This window comes from Carcharhinus amblyrhynchos, unplaced genomic scaffold (assembly GCF_965287045.1).
Source record: "Carcharhinus amblyrhynchos unplaced genomic scaffold, sCarAmb.v2.hapA scaffold_39, whole genome shotgun sequence".
NCBI lineage: Eukaryota > Metazoa > Chordata > Chondrichthyes > Carcharhiniformes > Carcharhinidae > Carcharhinus > Carcharhinus amblyrhynchos.
This window is the reverse complement of record NW_027649780.1, coordinates 7386249-7403356: the sequence shown is the minus strand read 5'-3', so window position 1 is coordinate 7403356 and position 17108 is coordinate 7386249. Positions and strand designations below refer to the sequence as shown.

Sequence of the window (17108 nt, the reverse complement as noted above, 5' to 3'; positions counted from 1 at the left end):
ACAGAGAGAGACGCAAAGAGAGACAAACGGACAGATGGCAAGTGAAACAGAGGTAGACAGTGACAGAAACAAACGGGTCCAACTTGAAAATCAATGGCCTAAATCCAATCAGATTCCAGAAAGGGAAAGAAAAATAACAACTTAGAACGTGATGCCAGCAGGGAGATTTCTGAGAGGCGCTTCGCACCCTCAGAGTGAAACCAGTATCACTATTACATTGCGATCCTGCCCCTGCCCCTGCAGGAACACGCACATGCGGTGAGGCAGCTCCATCTGGCGGCGATCCGAGGTAAATGATTATTTTCTGGAATTCAGAGTGAGAGTAGGCTACTTGATTGATATGTATAAAACACAAAGGGGTCTTGACAAGGTGGATGTGAACAGGATAGTTCCTCTTCTGGGTGAATCTATAACTAGGAATCTCTGTTTCAAAGTAGGGATTCGCCATTTAAAATACCACTGCACCACAGCCTCCTCTAATGTATGTCAGTATTTATAAATACTCATCTGTAACTATGTCCTTCCTTGGTGTGTCTCTGCATCATTCATTGCTCTCAGGCCGCGTTCATCTTCGTCCCTCAGTTGGATTGTCTCTGTATCATTCCGCGCAATCTCACCCTTGCCTATGTCAATGATTTTTATAGCTCTCTCAAAATGTATAGGTGCATTGGGTGATATAGGAAGTGTACAGATTAGAGAGTAAGGGCATACTTGCCTGCATAGCACTGTTGATGAAACATTTAAACATGGAGAGTTAGCGAGCACTGAGCCGATGCTCTGCTGAGGTCTCATTCACCCACCTAGTCTTTGAAATTTCGTAGATACTAAGCAGAGGGTCCAGACAGTGACAGGGCTGATCCACTAAAGAATCCCTGAAAAAGCTCCATGGCTAAACGTCTCAGATATTGCAGCATTGAATATAGGGAGCCATTGAGCTGATGTACAGCCTGGCCACACTCACCTGCATCGGCACATTGCTCAGGTTTTTAACAGGAAGTATGCACAGGGATAGGAAAACATACCTTTCAAGTTATCACCAGTTTACACTTGTATCTTGCTCAGACCTGCCTTACAGTCACATTTTTTGACCTGCTGCATTATTTTGATCACTGCTTGTTTCTCGGTTCTCAGATTGAACTGTTTTTAGACATACATTTCTTCCCACCTGTTCTATCTTGTGTTCGCTCCCTCAACCTCATCTTCATCGCTCCCTGTGTCAGCCGGAGATATCCCCTACCGCCCCGCCCCCTTTTCTATCGTCCCATTCCCGGGTTAAATCTCGCAGCTCCGGAATCCATGAGCTGCTGTCAGGCAGCTTTGAAACGTTTTTACGTCTGAGGAACCTTTATTTGGTGAAACTGTTCTTCCCAGACAAGCCTGAATTGAAGTAAATAACAATTGGAAACGAAACATGAACTCTTTAACTGGCAGCTGCTTTCTCTCTCTCTCTTTCGCTGATTAACCTTTCAGTTTGATGGGATTCTGCTGTGTGTTGTCTCAGCCGATTCTGGAATGAATTGGGTGACAGTTTGATCCAAGGTTAATGAAGTTACTGTGAAAGTCCCCCAGTTGCCGCCCTAGTCACCTGTTCAGGTATGCTGAGGGAGCATTTAGCATGGCCAATGCACCTAACCAGCACGTCTTTCGGACTGTGTGAGGAAACCGGAGCACCCGGAGGAAATCCACTGGGACACGGAGAGAATATGCAGATTCCACACAGTGACCCAAGTCGGGAATTGAACCCAGGTCCTGGCGCTGTGAGGCAGCAGTGCAAACTACTGTGTTACCATGTCGCCCTACTGATCTTGGCCCGAATTCTACAATTCAGTATTTGAGAGGTTGCACTGATGAACATCTCCAATTAGAAAGTGTTGATTAATCCTTGCTGAGAATTCTTATTCTCTTGCACATTACACACAGTGATACCGCCACTGTCCAACAGAAAGAAGGGGAATAGAAACTGGTGGAGAATCAAGAGTCTCCAAATGTCACCCATCCGATCTGGAACAGAAATTCCCTCAGCACAGGACTGGCATCTTTTAAGGTCAAACCAAATAAACTCAAGTTAAATCAGGACAAAGTAAAAGGGGCAGCTCCCCAAAAGGAAGGGGAACAGCCCAAACAAAAACAAAGTGCAAAGGTGTTGTAAAAATCAGTCTGTTTTAACCCTTATACGATGGACAGAGTAGACGTCTTATTAGTACAAACAATATTTATTTAAATCCACACAATCAATAATCACCCACCCGACCAACAATAAGTTACCTTACAGAAAATGCTAGAATTCAAGTACAATACAAGACCTTGACTTAACTTTGCGTGACTGACAAGTCCCCAAACAGGTATTGGCCTTTATCTCTGCACTGGTCTTGGTAGTTGTCTGTGTAGTTTGGTCCTTTGGTCTGGTCTGGCATTCTAGCTGTAGTCTTTCTTTCTTCCTTCTCGGGTGTGGTGGCTCTCCTCTTGCTGGCGATGTTCACCATTGTTGTAGCTTGATCGTGGGGTCAGAGAGAGAGAGAGATTCCTGGTTGTGCAGCATCCTTTATACCCTCTTTGGTTTCACGCCCTTTTTTTGGCCATTGCCAATCAATCGATCAGGACTTGATCACCCTGATCGATAAGAGTCCAATCAGGTGCTACCACACCGATCTCTGGGTGTGTCCCCGGCGGCCATGCCTGTAGGTGTTGTAGGCACATAGGTCACATACCTTCTTCCTAAATAAGGATTCACGGTGCCTTTACGTCTGGCACACAACCCAGTGTGACCAGAAAGTCTCTTTCATCCTGGAGATGGCCCATATCCTGTGTATTCACTCATCAGGGTTGCAGCCTGTTTGTCTGTCTTTAAACTGCAGCCTGTCAGTTTAGTTTCGTGCCCAGTTGTCCCAGAGTGCTTTAAAAAACGCCATTTTAGATGGCCTGTTTGGCTACACAACTTATTAAGGGAAATGTGCAAAGCTAATGTGTAGAAAGTAGCTGCATCTTGCTTGTTTCTGTACATTATTTATGTTTCACTATTTCCACAACCTTCAGTAAATCAATGCCACAAAATCAATTTCTGAAATAATTGAGATTCTAAGGGCAGCACAGTGGCTAGCACTACAGCCTCATAGCACCAGTGACCCAGGTTTGATTCCTGGCTTGGGCACTGTCTTTGCAGATTATGCATGTTCTGCCCGTGTCTGTGTGTGTTTTCCTTCCTGGTGTTCTAGTTTCCTGCCTCAGTCCAAGACGTGCTGGTTGAGTGCATTGGCCATGTTAAATTCTCCTTCAGCGTTGCTGAACAGATGCCAGAGTATGGCGACAAGGGGATTTTCACAGGAACTTAATTGTAATGTTAATGTAAGCCCAGTTGTGAAACTAATAAATAAAATAAATTGTATTACGAGCCCCATTTGGAGACAGTATGCAATATATAATTTAATCCTGGGATAATTGCGGTCACTAACTCCCCCCTTGTAACTATGGCAGATCATAGATGCTAATTCCAGTCACATTAATGGCCTAGTTAGTGAAGGAAATTCTGAAACAGGTTACAAGGAGACAGAGCATAATTTTGTCGTGACAGTCATCCAATATTCTCCTAGCATTGATCATAGCTGCTCCAATGTGTTAGAACATTGCATTTTACCTAACAGGCATGGTTCACATTGTGCATCTTCATAATTAATCGCACTATACCTGACATTCATGTGCTACTGAGATACCAGTGAGTTCACATGTGACTGGAGGAGATGGTTTCTGCTCTTATTTCTACTTTTTGGTGGCTTTCGGTTTCTGAACAATTCCAGTTTCCTTCTCGAAATTGAGATAATGGTCTGTGCAATCAGGTCTCTATATGATATGTATCCTAGTTTTATTATTGGCCCTTCAGCCCCAGCTTTCACGCGATAACAACAAATAAATTATTACAAACCATTTTTCCATTCAATGGCGGGACGTTTACCCAGCATCCCAAGCGACGTGGAATGCCTCCGATCCAGGCAATGACGAGCACGCAGGCGCAGTGGTGCCCGTGTTCTGAGCATGCGCAGAGGGAGGGCTCGGGACACGAGGTTGTTGTTTCTTGTCTCCGTGGCGGGTAAGGAAGCGGCGTGTCTGAGGGAGAGATGGGCGCAAAGAGAGGGCGGTAAGGTTTCATGAGCAGTTCGTGAACTTCAAACTCCTAACAGGAAGGTCCTGGGCCAGTCCGGGGTTTGTCCAGAGCCATTCTGCTTCTGCAGAAACAAGCATGGATAAACAGGCACTCGCTTTCCTGGGGCAGTGCGCATGCGCGGTGCCCCCTGTCAGCAGGAGGAGAGAATGTTGTGATTCTCAGAGAATCCCCACAGCGCGGGAAGAGGCCATTCGGCCCATCGAGTCTGTACCCACCACAACCCCAGCCAGGCCCCATCCCCTTAACCCCATGCATTTAGTTTAGCTAGTCCCCCTGACAAGAAAGAGCAGTTTAGCATGGCCAATTCACCTAACCTGTGGGAGGAAACAGGAGCATCTGGAGGAAACGCATGCAGGCAGGAAGAGAATGTGGAAACTCCACATTGACAGTAACCCGAGCTGGGAATCGAACCCATGTCCCTGGCACTCTGAGGCAGCAATGTCAACCACTGTGCCGCCCCCTCATTTAGAAGTTAGTGTTTTGTGCAGACCCACACGTAGTGGCAGATTCCTTTCCCTGATGGATATTAATGTACCGGTTGGGTTTTTACAAAAACTCAGCTGCTTTCATGGTGAATTTTTCGTTCATGCCGTCCCCATAAATTACCAGATTCATTCAGCTCAATTTCACAACCTGCCTTTGTGTTTTTGTGGGTTATCTCTCACTCCCTTGTTTCTGTTTCAAATCAGTTTCACAGGATTCAGGAGGACTTGCAGTCAGGAAATTCAAGCCATGCATCACATCCGGATCTGACAGTTGCCCAACTTATCACAACGTGAATATCATCGGATTTTGAACATGGAAGAAAAAAGCACCATTCACAGTGAGGAGAAACCGTACATTTGTTCTGTGTGTGGACAAGGCTTCAACCAATCATCTGACCTGTTGAAACACAAGCGCAGTCACAGCAGGAAGAAACCGTGGAAATGTAAGGATTGTGGGAAGGGATTCACATCCCCATCTCATCTTGAAAAGCATTGTCGCTGTCACACTGGGGAGAAGCCATTCACCTGCTCTGACTGTGGGAAGGGCTTCACTCAGTCAACCAACTTGCTGAAACACCAGCGAGTTCACAGTGGGGAGAGGCCATTGGCCTCCTCTGAGTGTGCAGTGAAACGCCAACGAGTTCACACTGGGGAGAAGCCATTCATCTGCTCCGAGTGTGGGAAAAGATTCACAAGGTCATCTAACCTGCTGATGCATCAGCGAGTTCACACTGAAGAAAGACCTTTTAAATGCTCAGACTGTGGGAAGTGCTATAAAAGTTCTGGGGAACTTCTGTCCCATCAACGTGTTCACACTAATGCGAGACCGTTCAGGTGCTCTGACTGTGGGAGTGGATTCAAGTCATCCAATGCCCTATCTACACACCAGCGCACTCACACTGATGAACGACCTTTCAAATGCTCTCAGTGTGGCACTGCATTCAGGCAATTGAGTAACCTGTCTGAACACCAGCGCACTCACACTGGAGAGAGGCCATTCACTTGCTCTCAGTGTGGGAAGGGATTTGCTCATTCATGTACCCTGCAGAGACACCAACGAATTCACACTCATGAGAAACCTTGCATCTGCTCCAAGTGCGGAAGAGGATTCACTCAGCTATCAACTCTGCTGAAACACCAGCAAGTTCACACTACTGAGAGACCATTTAAATGCTCAGAATGTGAGAAGAGCTATAAAAGTTCTGGGGAACTGATGCGCCATCAACGTGTTCACACTGACGAGAGACCCTTTACGTGCTCTCACTGTGGGACAGGGTTCAAGACATCATCTGCCCTCACTTCACACCAGCGCACTCACACTGAGGAGAGACCGTTTAAATGCCCAGACTGTGGGAAATGCTATAAACGTTCAGGGGAACTGGTACGTCATCAACGTGTTCACACTGGGGAGAGACCTTTTAAATGCCCAGACTGTAGGAAACGTTTTAAAAGTTCCAGCAATCTGGTGTCCCATCAACGTGTTCACACTGGGGAGAGACCGTTCAGGTGCTCTGACTGTGGGACTAAGTTCAGAGAATTATCTCATCTCACTGTGCACCGGCGCACTCACACTGGGGAGAGGCCATTCACCTGCTCTGTGTGTGGGAAGGCATTTGTTTCTTCATCCAACCTGCTGACACACCAGCGAGTTCACAAATGATTACAGTGATGGGATTTTGCCGTTATTTACATCCAGAAATGAAGCACGTTGATCAGGCTCTGTTTCTGCTGATGTTCATAAACTCCATCTCAGTTAGAGCTGAGATAACATTCTAGATAAATGTTAAATCAATCAGATTTATGTTTAGTACACAGTGTGTTGAATCTTTTTAATATCTCGAACATGGGTCAACTCCTATTGACGGTCTCTCCCTCGCCCTTGTCTCCCCTATCATCATAGAACCCTACAGTGCAGAAAGAGGCTCTTCGGCCCATCGAGTCTGCATCGAACACAATCCCACCCAGATCTCACCCCTATATTCCTACATATTATACCCACTAATCTCTCTAACCTACGCATCCCTAGGCACTAAGGGGCAATTTCTTAGCATGGCCAATCAACCATCTTTGGACTGTGGGAAGAAACCAGAGTACCCGGAGGAAACCCACGCAGACACGAGGAGAATGTGCAAACTCCACACAGACAGTGACCCGAGCCGGGAATCGGACCCTGGAGCTGTGAAACTGCAGTGCTGACCACTGTGCTACCGTGCTGCCCTCAATAACTCCAACAACAATCACCTCCAACAACAAGCGAGGAGTTCATGGAGCTTCTTTGTCGTTAAGTTTGAGACAATCTGATCAGCTATTTCTGCTGCTTCCCTCCCTTCCACTAGCCCACCAGGCCAAACTGTCTGTACCATGGACAATCCACCTGACCGACTGATTTTTGGACTGTGTGAAACAGGAGCACCCGAAAGAAACCAGTGCAGACACGGGAGAATGGACAATTTCTACAAAGACAGTCCCCTGAGGCTGGAATTGAACCCGGTCACTGGTGCTGTGAGGCAACAGTGCTAACCACTGTACCACCACTGTGCTGCCCTACCTCATCTACTGACACCTCAGTGAGTTCATGTGTCTTCAGGAGCTGCATTCTGCAGTTATTGTTGCTGTTTATCACATTCAAGATAAATTGTGTGGGATATTCCTGAGGTGTCTAAGAACTGTATCCCAACCACTCTCTTCCATGGTTCAGAGCTCCCCAACACGGGCTGCGCTGTGGCACAGTGGTTAGCACTGCTGCCTCACAATGCCAGGGACCCGGGTTCAATTCCCAGCTTGGTCACTGTCTGTGCAGAGTTTGCACATTCTCCCTGTGTCTGTGTGGGTTTCCACTGGGTGCTCCGGTTTCCTCCCACAGTTCAAAGATGTGAGGGTTGGGTGAATTGGCCATGCTAAATTGCCTCTTGGTGTCAGGGCACTAACTAAGGTAAATGCATGGGGTTATGGGGATAGGGCCTGGGTGGGATTGTGGTCAGTGCAGATTCAATGTACTGAATGGCCTCCTTCTGCACTGTAGGGTTCTATGACACAGAACAAAAGACTCCTTTACAACTGTGTTTAGAGTTGGGAAGAACACTGGTGAATGCTGGCAATGTGCTGTGAAACCAAAGATTGGTTTAAATCTGGAATCTGTTCCTGACTGAGAGTGAAACAGCAGGTTTAAATTTAAATGACTGGTCAACATTTTGTGAAGATTATTTTTAATTCATTGCTTGTGGCCTTTCCCTAACTGCCCTTGAACTGAGTGGCTTGTTTGCTCGGCCATTCTGGAGTCAACCACATCGTGTGGACCTGGAGTCACATGAAAGACTTACAGATGCTACCAGACCTGCTGAGATTTTCCAGCATCCTGTGGTCTTATTCTGGAGTTGTATAAATTCCTTCTCTAAAGGGCACTAATGAACATCGGTGAACCAAATGGGTTTTAACAGCAATGGTTTCATGGTTATCACTAGGCCTTTAACTACAGATTTTTATTGAATTTGGATTTCACCATTTGCTGTGGTGTGAATGGAAGCTGGCTCCCCAGAGCATTACCCTCAGACTCTGGGTTACTAGTCCAGTGACAATACCACCACACCATCAGATTGAGAGCATTTGTGTGACAGTCCTGAGTCTACAACTTTCAGGCCGGTGTTAATATGTTTAAAATAAACTGTTTTAAAATAAATCAATTCAAGTCTACATTATATACTAGTTGAGGGAATTCACAGGAACTTGGAGACAACAGACATGAGGAGCTGCAGTGTGTTTGCAGGAATGCCCTGTTTTATTGTTGTGTGTGTGTTCTGACACCAGGATAACTAAAAATACACAAACCTGGAACATCCCCTGACTCCAAACCCAACAGTTACTTTGGGATTACTCCTTCTGTTCAGTGAGTTCAGGGGAATGCTGACAGAGGGAATGGAGCAGGGAGTGAGGATCCCTGGGGTGATGTTCAGTGAGTTCAGGGAGATGCTATTAGAGGGAATGGAGTAGGGCAGGGAATGGAGAGAGAGGATCCTGGGATGATGTCGATAACCTTGAGGTGAATGGAGAAACAGTCAATCGGTGTGAGTTTGATGCTGCTGTGGAGAATGTGCAATGTCTTTTCACTGATTCTGTAGCTGTGGAAATAGAGTTTCAGCCAAACGGGGCCTCTGTGAAATGACAGCAGACAAAAAAAGAGGGTCAGATTTCACTGACTCCACTAGCTTAAAGCTCTCCTGTTCCACTTTAAACTCTGCAACACTCTCACCTTTCTCTCCCAGCCTTCAGTAACCCGAGCTGGTGGAAATACAATTGTTCCCTATTTGCTGACTCATTTCACCATCAATCCTGTTCTTCCAGCACAATCCCTGATCCCCACTTCCACTGCTGAAGAACACGAACTGACATCCCTCTCCCCGTGTTCAAGTCTTCAATGTTCACCTTTTCAGTTGGTTAGGGTTTCAACTGAGATTCATAATACATCCCATTTCCATCTTCTCGTGGTGTATGGGCCAGATCAGGTAAATTTTTCTTTAAACGATCTGTTTAACCCTTCTCCCCAAAGTCCAGCATCTACAAGGCACAACTCATGTCCAATTGAATAAGCTCCAATTTTCTGCATTACTGTAGCTCCAACAACTCAGGAACCTCAACACCATTCAAGACAAAGTAGCTTTATTGGCAATCCCTCAACAAACATATACTCACGCCAACACTGACTCACATGGCAGCTGTGTGTACCACCTACAAGTGCACTGCAAGCCCTCACCAAGGCTTCGTTGACAACATTTTGCAAACCCGCAACCTCCAGCACCTTGGAAAAGGGCAATAAATGCATAGGAACATCATCATCTGCAAGTTCCCCTCCAAGTCACTCACCATCTATACTCAGAGATTGATTACAATGTGAAATTCAGTGCCACAGGAACTAGCTGGACAACTCATTTTTATAGTTTAAAAAGAAAATGTGATGAGTACATGAGGGAAAGGATATTAGAAAGATGAGCTGAAGGGCTGAAATGAGGGAGGTGGAATGGGAGTTGTGTGAAATATAAACATCAGCACAGACTAGTTAAACGAAATAGTCTCGTTCCAGACTGGATATTCTCTATAATTCAATGTAATCTCTGATCAGCAGGTTCCACCATTTGCACTGCACATGTTCAGAGTATAACCTGATGCTGAGAAATCACACTGAGCTCCTGTACTCATTAATGTCCACAGAGATTGTCATTTGTAAAATTATGAATTGTAACATTGTCATTGAAATCGATGAGCAGAAATTTTCATGAACCAGATCCACTCTCAAAAAGACATGGCTGAGAATCTTCTCCCAAACAACACTCTCTCTCAGATCTTTTAAGCAAGAATCCATTTCCAGGATTTCAATCCCTCCTTTCACTATTCTTCTGTATTGGATTACCACATGCATTCAAGCTTCCACACAATCTCTCTGGTATCCAGCCATGCCAGCAGAACACTACTGTTTCACAGGTGGTACAAAGTCCCCAACCTTAGGATTATTTCAGGATCTGTCTTTTTGCCAGCCAATTTCACCAGGTGTGTTGTCTTTAACTAGAAACCTCTCTTTGCTCCTTTCTTTAACTTCAGGGAACAGTATTTTGTTCAGATTCCCTTTGACTTCAGTTTTCCTCAGACTTTTTTAATTCCCTGGTTTCTGGAACTATCTGCTCTTTAACTTCTGGGATTTTCTTTCTTGCCCTTGCTCCATTGTTCTGCCTAATGTTTCTGGCAGTTTCCTCTTCAGCTAACTCAAAAATTATTTCTAACCAGAAATGGCCACTGGTCGCCAAGTAACAACTTTGTCTTTCTTTACACTCGTGTTTTTCACATTGTAAATTCTCCAAACACAATGCAGGCACAGTTTGGAATGAAACCAAAACCCTGTACATGCAAACACCTTTATTTAACATTATGAAAGTTTTAACCCTTTTGTACACAGAAACACTGAATTAAACTCGCTTAAATCTATACTGTATTACTAATATCCAACAACACAAACATAGATTACTAAATCTACTTCTCGATAGGGAGAAACTAAGGAAGGATGAGTTAAGGTTGGGCAAATTTTTAGTCACAGTTTGACCCAGTGGCAGGAAAGCAGCTGATCAGGTTGTCTCAATCTTAGTGACAAATGAGCTCCATGAGCTCCTCAGACTTCTTGTTGAGGTGAGGATGGAGGAGAGAGGGAGAACCCTTCAAAAGGAACTAAATCAGAAAATGCTGGAATGGTATGTTCTGTCTGTAAAGCGCACAAGAAACAATACTTTTCACTGTATCCCAATACAAGTGACAATAATAAACAAAAAAATCAGATCAAAATCAGATACTGCAGATTTTGGAAATTGAACTGCAAAACTGAGTGAATCTCTTCCCAAACTCAGAGCAGGTGAACGCCTCTCCCCAGTGTGAACTCGCTGGTGTACAGTCAGTCGAAATGATTTCCTGAACCCAGTCTCACAGTAAAAGCAGCTGAATGGTGTCTCAGTGTGAACATGTTGATGAGACATCAGTTTTTCACAGCTTTTATAGCAGTTCTCACAGTCTGGGCATTTAAAAGGTCCCTCCCCAGTGTGAAGCAGGGGTGCTTGGAGAGTAGATTATTGAGTGAATCCCTTCCAATACAGTCCTGAACCAGAACCCCTAAATTATGTTAGGAAGCCAGATTAGATCCAAACAACTTTTTCTATTTTGGCATAAATGTGAGGATAGGATGCTTCACTCCAGGAATAATTCCAATGACAAATTAGGGATCTTTCATGGTAAAACAAACTTTATTTAAAAGCAGCTTAAATATAATTCCAAAAAATGAGGGGGCTTAACTAATAACAGTTAAACAGTATTTAAAAGTGAAAGGAAACTACTTTAATTTCTAACTTAGCACAATTTCAGTTCCAATATGCAACATTCCTCACATGTAGATCCCACTTAAATTACAGTTACAAACCATAAATATACTTGCTATAATGAGCTTTCAGAGAGAAGACAAGTCTTAGCGTTTAGAAGGCTGAGGGGGGATCTTATAGAGACGTATAAGATAATGAAGGGGATAGATAGGGTAGAGGTAGAGAGATTCTTCCCGCTGAGAAAGAATAGCAGGACTAGAGAGCACAGCCTCAAGATAAGCGGAGGGGGAGTGCAGTTTAGATCAGAGTTGAGGAGGAACTTCTTCACGCAAAGGGTGGTGAGTCTTTGGAATTCTCTGCACGTTGAAGTGGTGGAGGCTACTTCGCTGAATATATTTAAGTCACGGGTAGATAGGTTTCTGATAAACAGGGGAATTAAGGGTTATGGGGAGAAAGCGGGAAAGTAGAACTGATCCTGTTCAGATCAGCCATGATCTTATTGAATGGCGGGACAGGCTCGAAGGGCTAGATGGCCTACTCCTGTTCCTATTTCTTATGATCTTATGTTCTTAGAGCAGCTTGTAGAAACCCTCTATCTTCAAACAATCCCCAGTGTACTTCCAGCTCTGACAGGTAACTGAAACTCTCCGCACAGTCATTTTCATGGTTTCTCCCCAGTTTGAAATTCAATCACAATAATTAGTTGTGAATTCGCTGGTGTGTCAGAAGATTCGATGAGGTAACGTACCCCTTCCCACACTGCAAGCAGGTGAACGGCCTCTCTCCAGTATGAACCCGCTGATGTATTGCTAGTTTAGACGACTGATTGAATCCCTTCTCGCACACAGAACAGATGAATGGCCTATCCTCTGTGTGGATTCGCTGGTGTATTGCTAGGTTGGATGAATGATTGAATCTTTTCCCACACACAGAGCAGATGAACGGTTTCTCCCCAGTGTGAACTCGCTGGTGTGTCAGCAAAGTTGATGACCGAGTGAATCCTTTCCCACACACAGAGCAGGTAAATGGCTTCTCTCCAGTGTGAATTTGCTGGTGTGTGAACAAGGTGGCTGACTGAGCAAATCTCTTCCCACATACAGAGCAGGTGAATGGCCTCTCCCCAGTGTGAACTCGCTGGTGTTTCAACAAAGTAGATGAGTCAGCAAATCCCTTCCCACACTGGGAGCAAGTGAATGGCCTCTCCTGAGTGTGAGCTCGCTGGTGTATCAGCAGAGTGGATGAGTGAGAAAATCCCTTCCCACATTCAGAGCAGGTGAACGGTTTCTCCCCAGTGTGAACTCGCTGGTGTATTGCTAGATTGGATGACTGATTGAATCCCTTCCCACATTGGGAGCAGGTGAACGGTCTCTCCTCAGCATGAGTCCTCTGATGTATATTTAAGCTGGATAACTGAGTGAATCCCTTCCCACACTGGGAGCAGGTGAATGGCCTCTCACCAGTGTGACTGCGTCGATGAGTTTCCAGCAGGGAAGGGTAATTGAATTCCTTCCCACAATCCTCACACTTCCATGCCATCTCCCTATTGTGACTGCAATTATGTTCCTAAAGGCCAGATGATTGCTTGAAGACTTGTCCACAAACAGAACACGTGTACAGTTTCTCTCCACTGTGAATGGTGCTTTTTTCTTCCAATTTCAAAATACAATAGTATTCAGGTTACAATAAATGGCCGACTCATCAGATTCTGATATCATGTTTTGTTTCAGTTTCTCGACTGCAGATTTTCTTCTTGTAAACCCCTGGGAAATTGATTTAAAACAGAAAAAAATTGAGTGAGAAACAACCCACAAAAACACAGAGGTGGGTTGTGAAATTGAACTGAATAAATCTGATAATTTGTGGAGCCCTCGTGAGGAAAGGGTAACCAAGAAAGCTGCTGGATTGTCATACAAACCCAACTGGTTCACTGATGTCCTTCAGGGAATGAAACCTGTCACACGGTCTGGGTCCGCACAAGACTTTGGGAGGAGACAGGGAGACGTAGGAGTAGCCAGGGGTGAAGGCAAGGGATTTTATACATCTACAACTTGACAAGAACTTTGACAGAATCTCACAAACCCTCAACTCCATTAGAAGGACCAAGATAGCAAGTGAATATAAACAGCATCACCTCTGAGTTCCTCCAACCACACACCATTCTGACTTATCTGACATCCAGTACTAAAAGAACAGAAATTTCTTTCATATAAATACTGGAAAGACAACCCATTGTCTTCAGTCCACCCTCCAAACTCCACTCCATCACCAGCAATTCAATCCCTCTTCCTGGGAACATATCTGACCTGAACCAGGCTGTTCACAGCCCTGGTGAAATATTTCACCCCAAGATGAGGTTCCAGCCACACATCATCATCATCAAGACCGCCTATTTCCACCTCAGTAAGCTCGCCCGATTCCACAGTCTCAGTTCATCTGGAATTCTCATCCATTCCACTGTGATGTGAAACTCAGGGGAATGGGAATATTGAGGGGGAATGGGATTGTCTGAATTGCTCCAAAGAGGGTTGGCATGGATTTGAGTTGCCAGATGGATTCCTCCTATGTTGTAATGTCTCCATCAGTGGAAATAGGTAACGTTGACACAATGCCTTTTCAAGACAAGAAATAGGGAATCATAAATAACATAGCACGTACATATAAACTACATTAAACAGCACTACATTAAACATATCTCTGTCCCAGGCGAATTTACAGTTCATTTAAACAGCCTTCTCCTGGGAAAACTCCCCCTTTAATTGTGAACGTTAGTTAGGTTATCTTGTTACCCAGATAAATAAAGGCGACAACCTGAGGGAGCTAAAAGATGTCAATATCTTTGAGAGAGAGAAAGATACCTGGGCCAAGTCCTGTTCCTAATTCCGATGTTCGTCTATAATCATTCCAGAGCCTGCAGCCTCCCTGAATTAACTTCCTTTTCCTCTAGTTGCTGCAAATGCCCAATTTCCCCCAGAATGAGAAAAGAAATGGAAAGGGGAGACATTGATTTCCTCCCAGATTTTGCACAGAGGAGGAAGTTTCAGCCTGAAAATCATCGACAAACTTCCGCATTGAGACATCACAATGGAGGCCTGCCTATATCAGCCAATAGAAATCAAACTGCTCCGCGGTGACGTCCTGGGGGTTCCATTGTGCAGGCCTTGCGCGCTGATCCTGGAGCCCCGCCCCCACCCACTGTTCCCCTCCTCGAGCCAAGGTTTCCAGACAAGCGGCTGGCGGCTCCGGCCAGAGCGAGAAGCCGCTCGGTGGTCTCCCCCTCCCCCCTCCGGCTGCTCCAAAAAGAGATCGAGAGCGACCGCTGGCGGCAGCCGCACTGCGCCTGCTCCGGACAGCTCGGCTCAGCAGCGCTCTCTGCGCCTGCGTGCTGGGCTGCCAGCTGAGGGAGTGGACTTTGCAAAATCTCTTCCCATCATTTTCTTCCAAGTCCTGCAGTTTGATTTGAAACAGCACAGCTTCTGTTTTTAGCTTCACACACAGACTCAAAACTTCCTCCTCTGGCCAACATCTGTGAATAAAACATTTATTTCTCCTCCGGGAAATATAGAGAGTTGTGGAACTTTGTAACTAACCTGGTGTTGTCATTCTTTTTACTGGAATTAGAGCCAGAGGTGGAGTAATCCAGGGTAATGATTTGGGGATAAAGCAAAATCCTGCAAATGTTGGAATTTTGAATGAAACAGACCCGCTGAGCTTACCCAGCATTTTCTGTTTTTATTATAATGATTTTGGGACCTGGGTTTGAATCCTACCACGTTTCAATAAAAATATTGATGAACATGAATTAATTGTTGTAGAAACACATCTGGTTCTGTAATGACCTTTAAGTACAGAAATCTGCCGTCCTGATCCTACATATGACTAAATTCACAAACTCAGTAAACAGGGAATGTCACCATCAGAAAAACAGAGCTCCTGGACGGCAGAAGGGTTGTGACAGATTATGGAGAAGGTCATTGAAAACAACACAGACTTTAATGGAACAACTGGTCCCAAACACAATCTCTTGTGGTTAGTGTGGCAGGGTGTGGTGAATCAGGTTTTAAAAGAGTCAAATTATATATGTTTTCTAGCTTGGACAACCACATTTAAGTCTGGGACTCAGATGAGGATATGAATTGGTGTTTGGTGGTTAAGACCGGAATCTATGTATTATGCCAGGAAGCCTTAAATCCAGAGTGAGAATATTTCAGAACCAGGGTTCAAAATAAATGACTCTGGGTGGTGAATTCATCCTCAAAAGAAGAAAACGACAGCACAGGAACAGGCCCTTCAAGCCTGCGCCAACCATGCTGCCCGACTGAACTAAAACCCCCTACCCTTCCAGGGACCATATCCCTCCATTCCCATCCTATTCATGGATTTGTCAAGTCACCCCTTAATAGTCACTATCATATCTGCTTCCACTACCTCTCCTGGCAGTGAGTTCCAGGCACCCACCACCCTCTGTGTAAAAAACTTGCCTCATGCATCTCTTTTAATTCTTGCCCCTCACACCATAAATCTATGCCCCAAGTAACTGACTCTTCCACCCGGGAAAATATTCTATCCATGCTCCTCAATCTTATCGACTTTTCTCAGATCGTGCCTCAACTTCAGTCATTTCAGTGAGAACAAACTAAATTTCTCCAACCTCTCCTCATAGTTAATGGCCTCCATGCTAGGCAGCATACTGGTAAATCTTTTCTGTACCTTCTCCAAAGCCTCCACATGCTTCTGGTAATGTGGCGACCAGAGTTGAACACTGTATCCCAAGTGTGGCCTAAGGTTCCATAAAAAACTGCAACATGATTTGCCAAAAGGACCGTGAAAATTCTGTCATGGGAGGAACTACTGGAAGAAAAATCACCCTGTACATGGGAGAGACAGAAACGATGAGGACCATCTCCTCCAATCACAGATTCTGTCTTTCCTGATGTTGCTAAATCTGCAGAGGCAGATCTCAAATTGGAGGAACAGCTTTGCTACCTATTTTGAGAAAGGAAGTTCACTGACTCAGCAGCCCATCTGTGATGTGTAGAGGAGTTGTGTCTTCCTGCTACAGAACAAGTTTCATAGCAGTGTGAGCCTCAAAAGGAGCGATCCAGCCATCGGCAGAGCTTTCCCCATTCTGCTGAACAAGTCTCGATTATTTTTATATATCACAGGAGGTGGGGTGGACAGCACAGGAATTTGAGTAACTAGATATTGTGAACATACCAATCACTTGGGTCGTCACATTAAAACTTGAGGTACGTTCATCCAGGTTCATATTCTAAATTGCTATTATTTACAGTTTAATGCTAACAGACGACACACAGAAGCCCCGGTCAGAGTTGATCTCAGCTGCTGTAGTGAGGTTATTGATGGGTTATTAATGTAAATCCACATACAATGAAGATCAGAATTGGGAGAGTTTTTTCCTGCTCCACTGTCTGAACCAATAAACATCTGCCCCGATTCAATTGCCTTGTGTCAAACAGTTAGAATTGTCATTTAGAAAGAGAGTATGAGTGTATTTTTAAAATAAATTCAAAATATCATTTACAGATTCCAATTTAAAAGATTTAATATATACATAAATACCGAAGACTATCTTACAAAGAAGTAAACTAACACAAAAGGTAA

General features: G+C 44.7%; 3 protein-coding genes across 5 annotated transcripts in view; 1 reads left to right on the top strand and 2 right to left on the bottom strand.

Moving 5' to 3' along the window:
* LOC145363731 (uncharacterized) overlaps window positions 1–17108 on the bottom strand; it is a 469439-nt gene that overhangs the window by 394904 nt on the left and 57427 nt on the right. The gene's annotated exons all lie outside the window — the stretch shown is intronic.
* On the top strand, window positions 4872–6301 carry LOC145363639 (uncharacterized). Its single transcript, XM_080218833.1, has one exon. The coding sequence runs from the start codon at window positions 4955–4957 to the stop codon at window positions 6299–6301; it is 1347 nt and encodes a 448-aa protein (XP_080074959.1). The 5' UTR covers window positions 4872–4954.
* Window positions 11822–17108, bottom strand: part of LOC145363624 (uncharacterized) — a 51410-nt gene continuing 46123 nt past the window's right edge. Inside the window, exons 1-2 of one of the 3 annotated variants that reach the window (XM_080218810.1) lie at window positions 14342–14421; window positions 11822–13246 (exon numbers count right to left, since the gene is read on the bottom strand). In XM_080218810.1, coding sequence (XP_080074936.1) covers window positions 12186–13022 — 837 coding nt within the window. In that variant the 5' untranslated portion in view covers window positions 13023–13246; window positions 14342–14421 and the 3' untranslated portion in view covers window positions 11822–12185. Of the gene's footprint in view, window positions 13247–14341; window positions 14422–17108 lie in introns of those variants that run through there. The other 2 variants (XM_080218813.1, XM_080218812.1) reach the window with 2 other exon arrangements.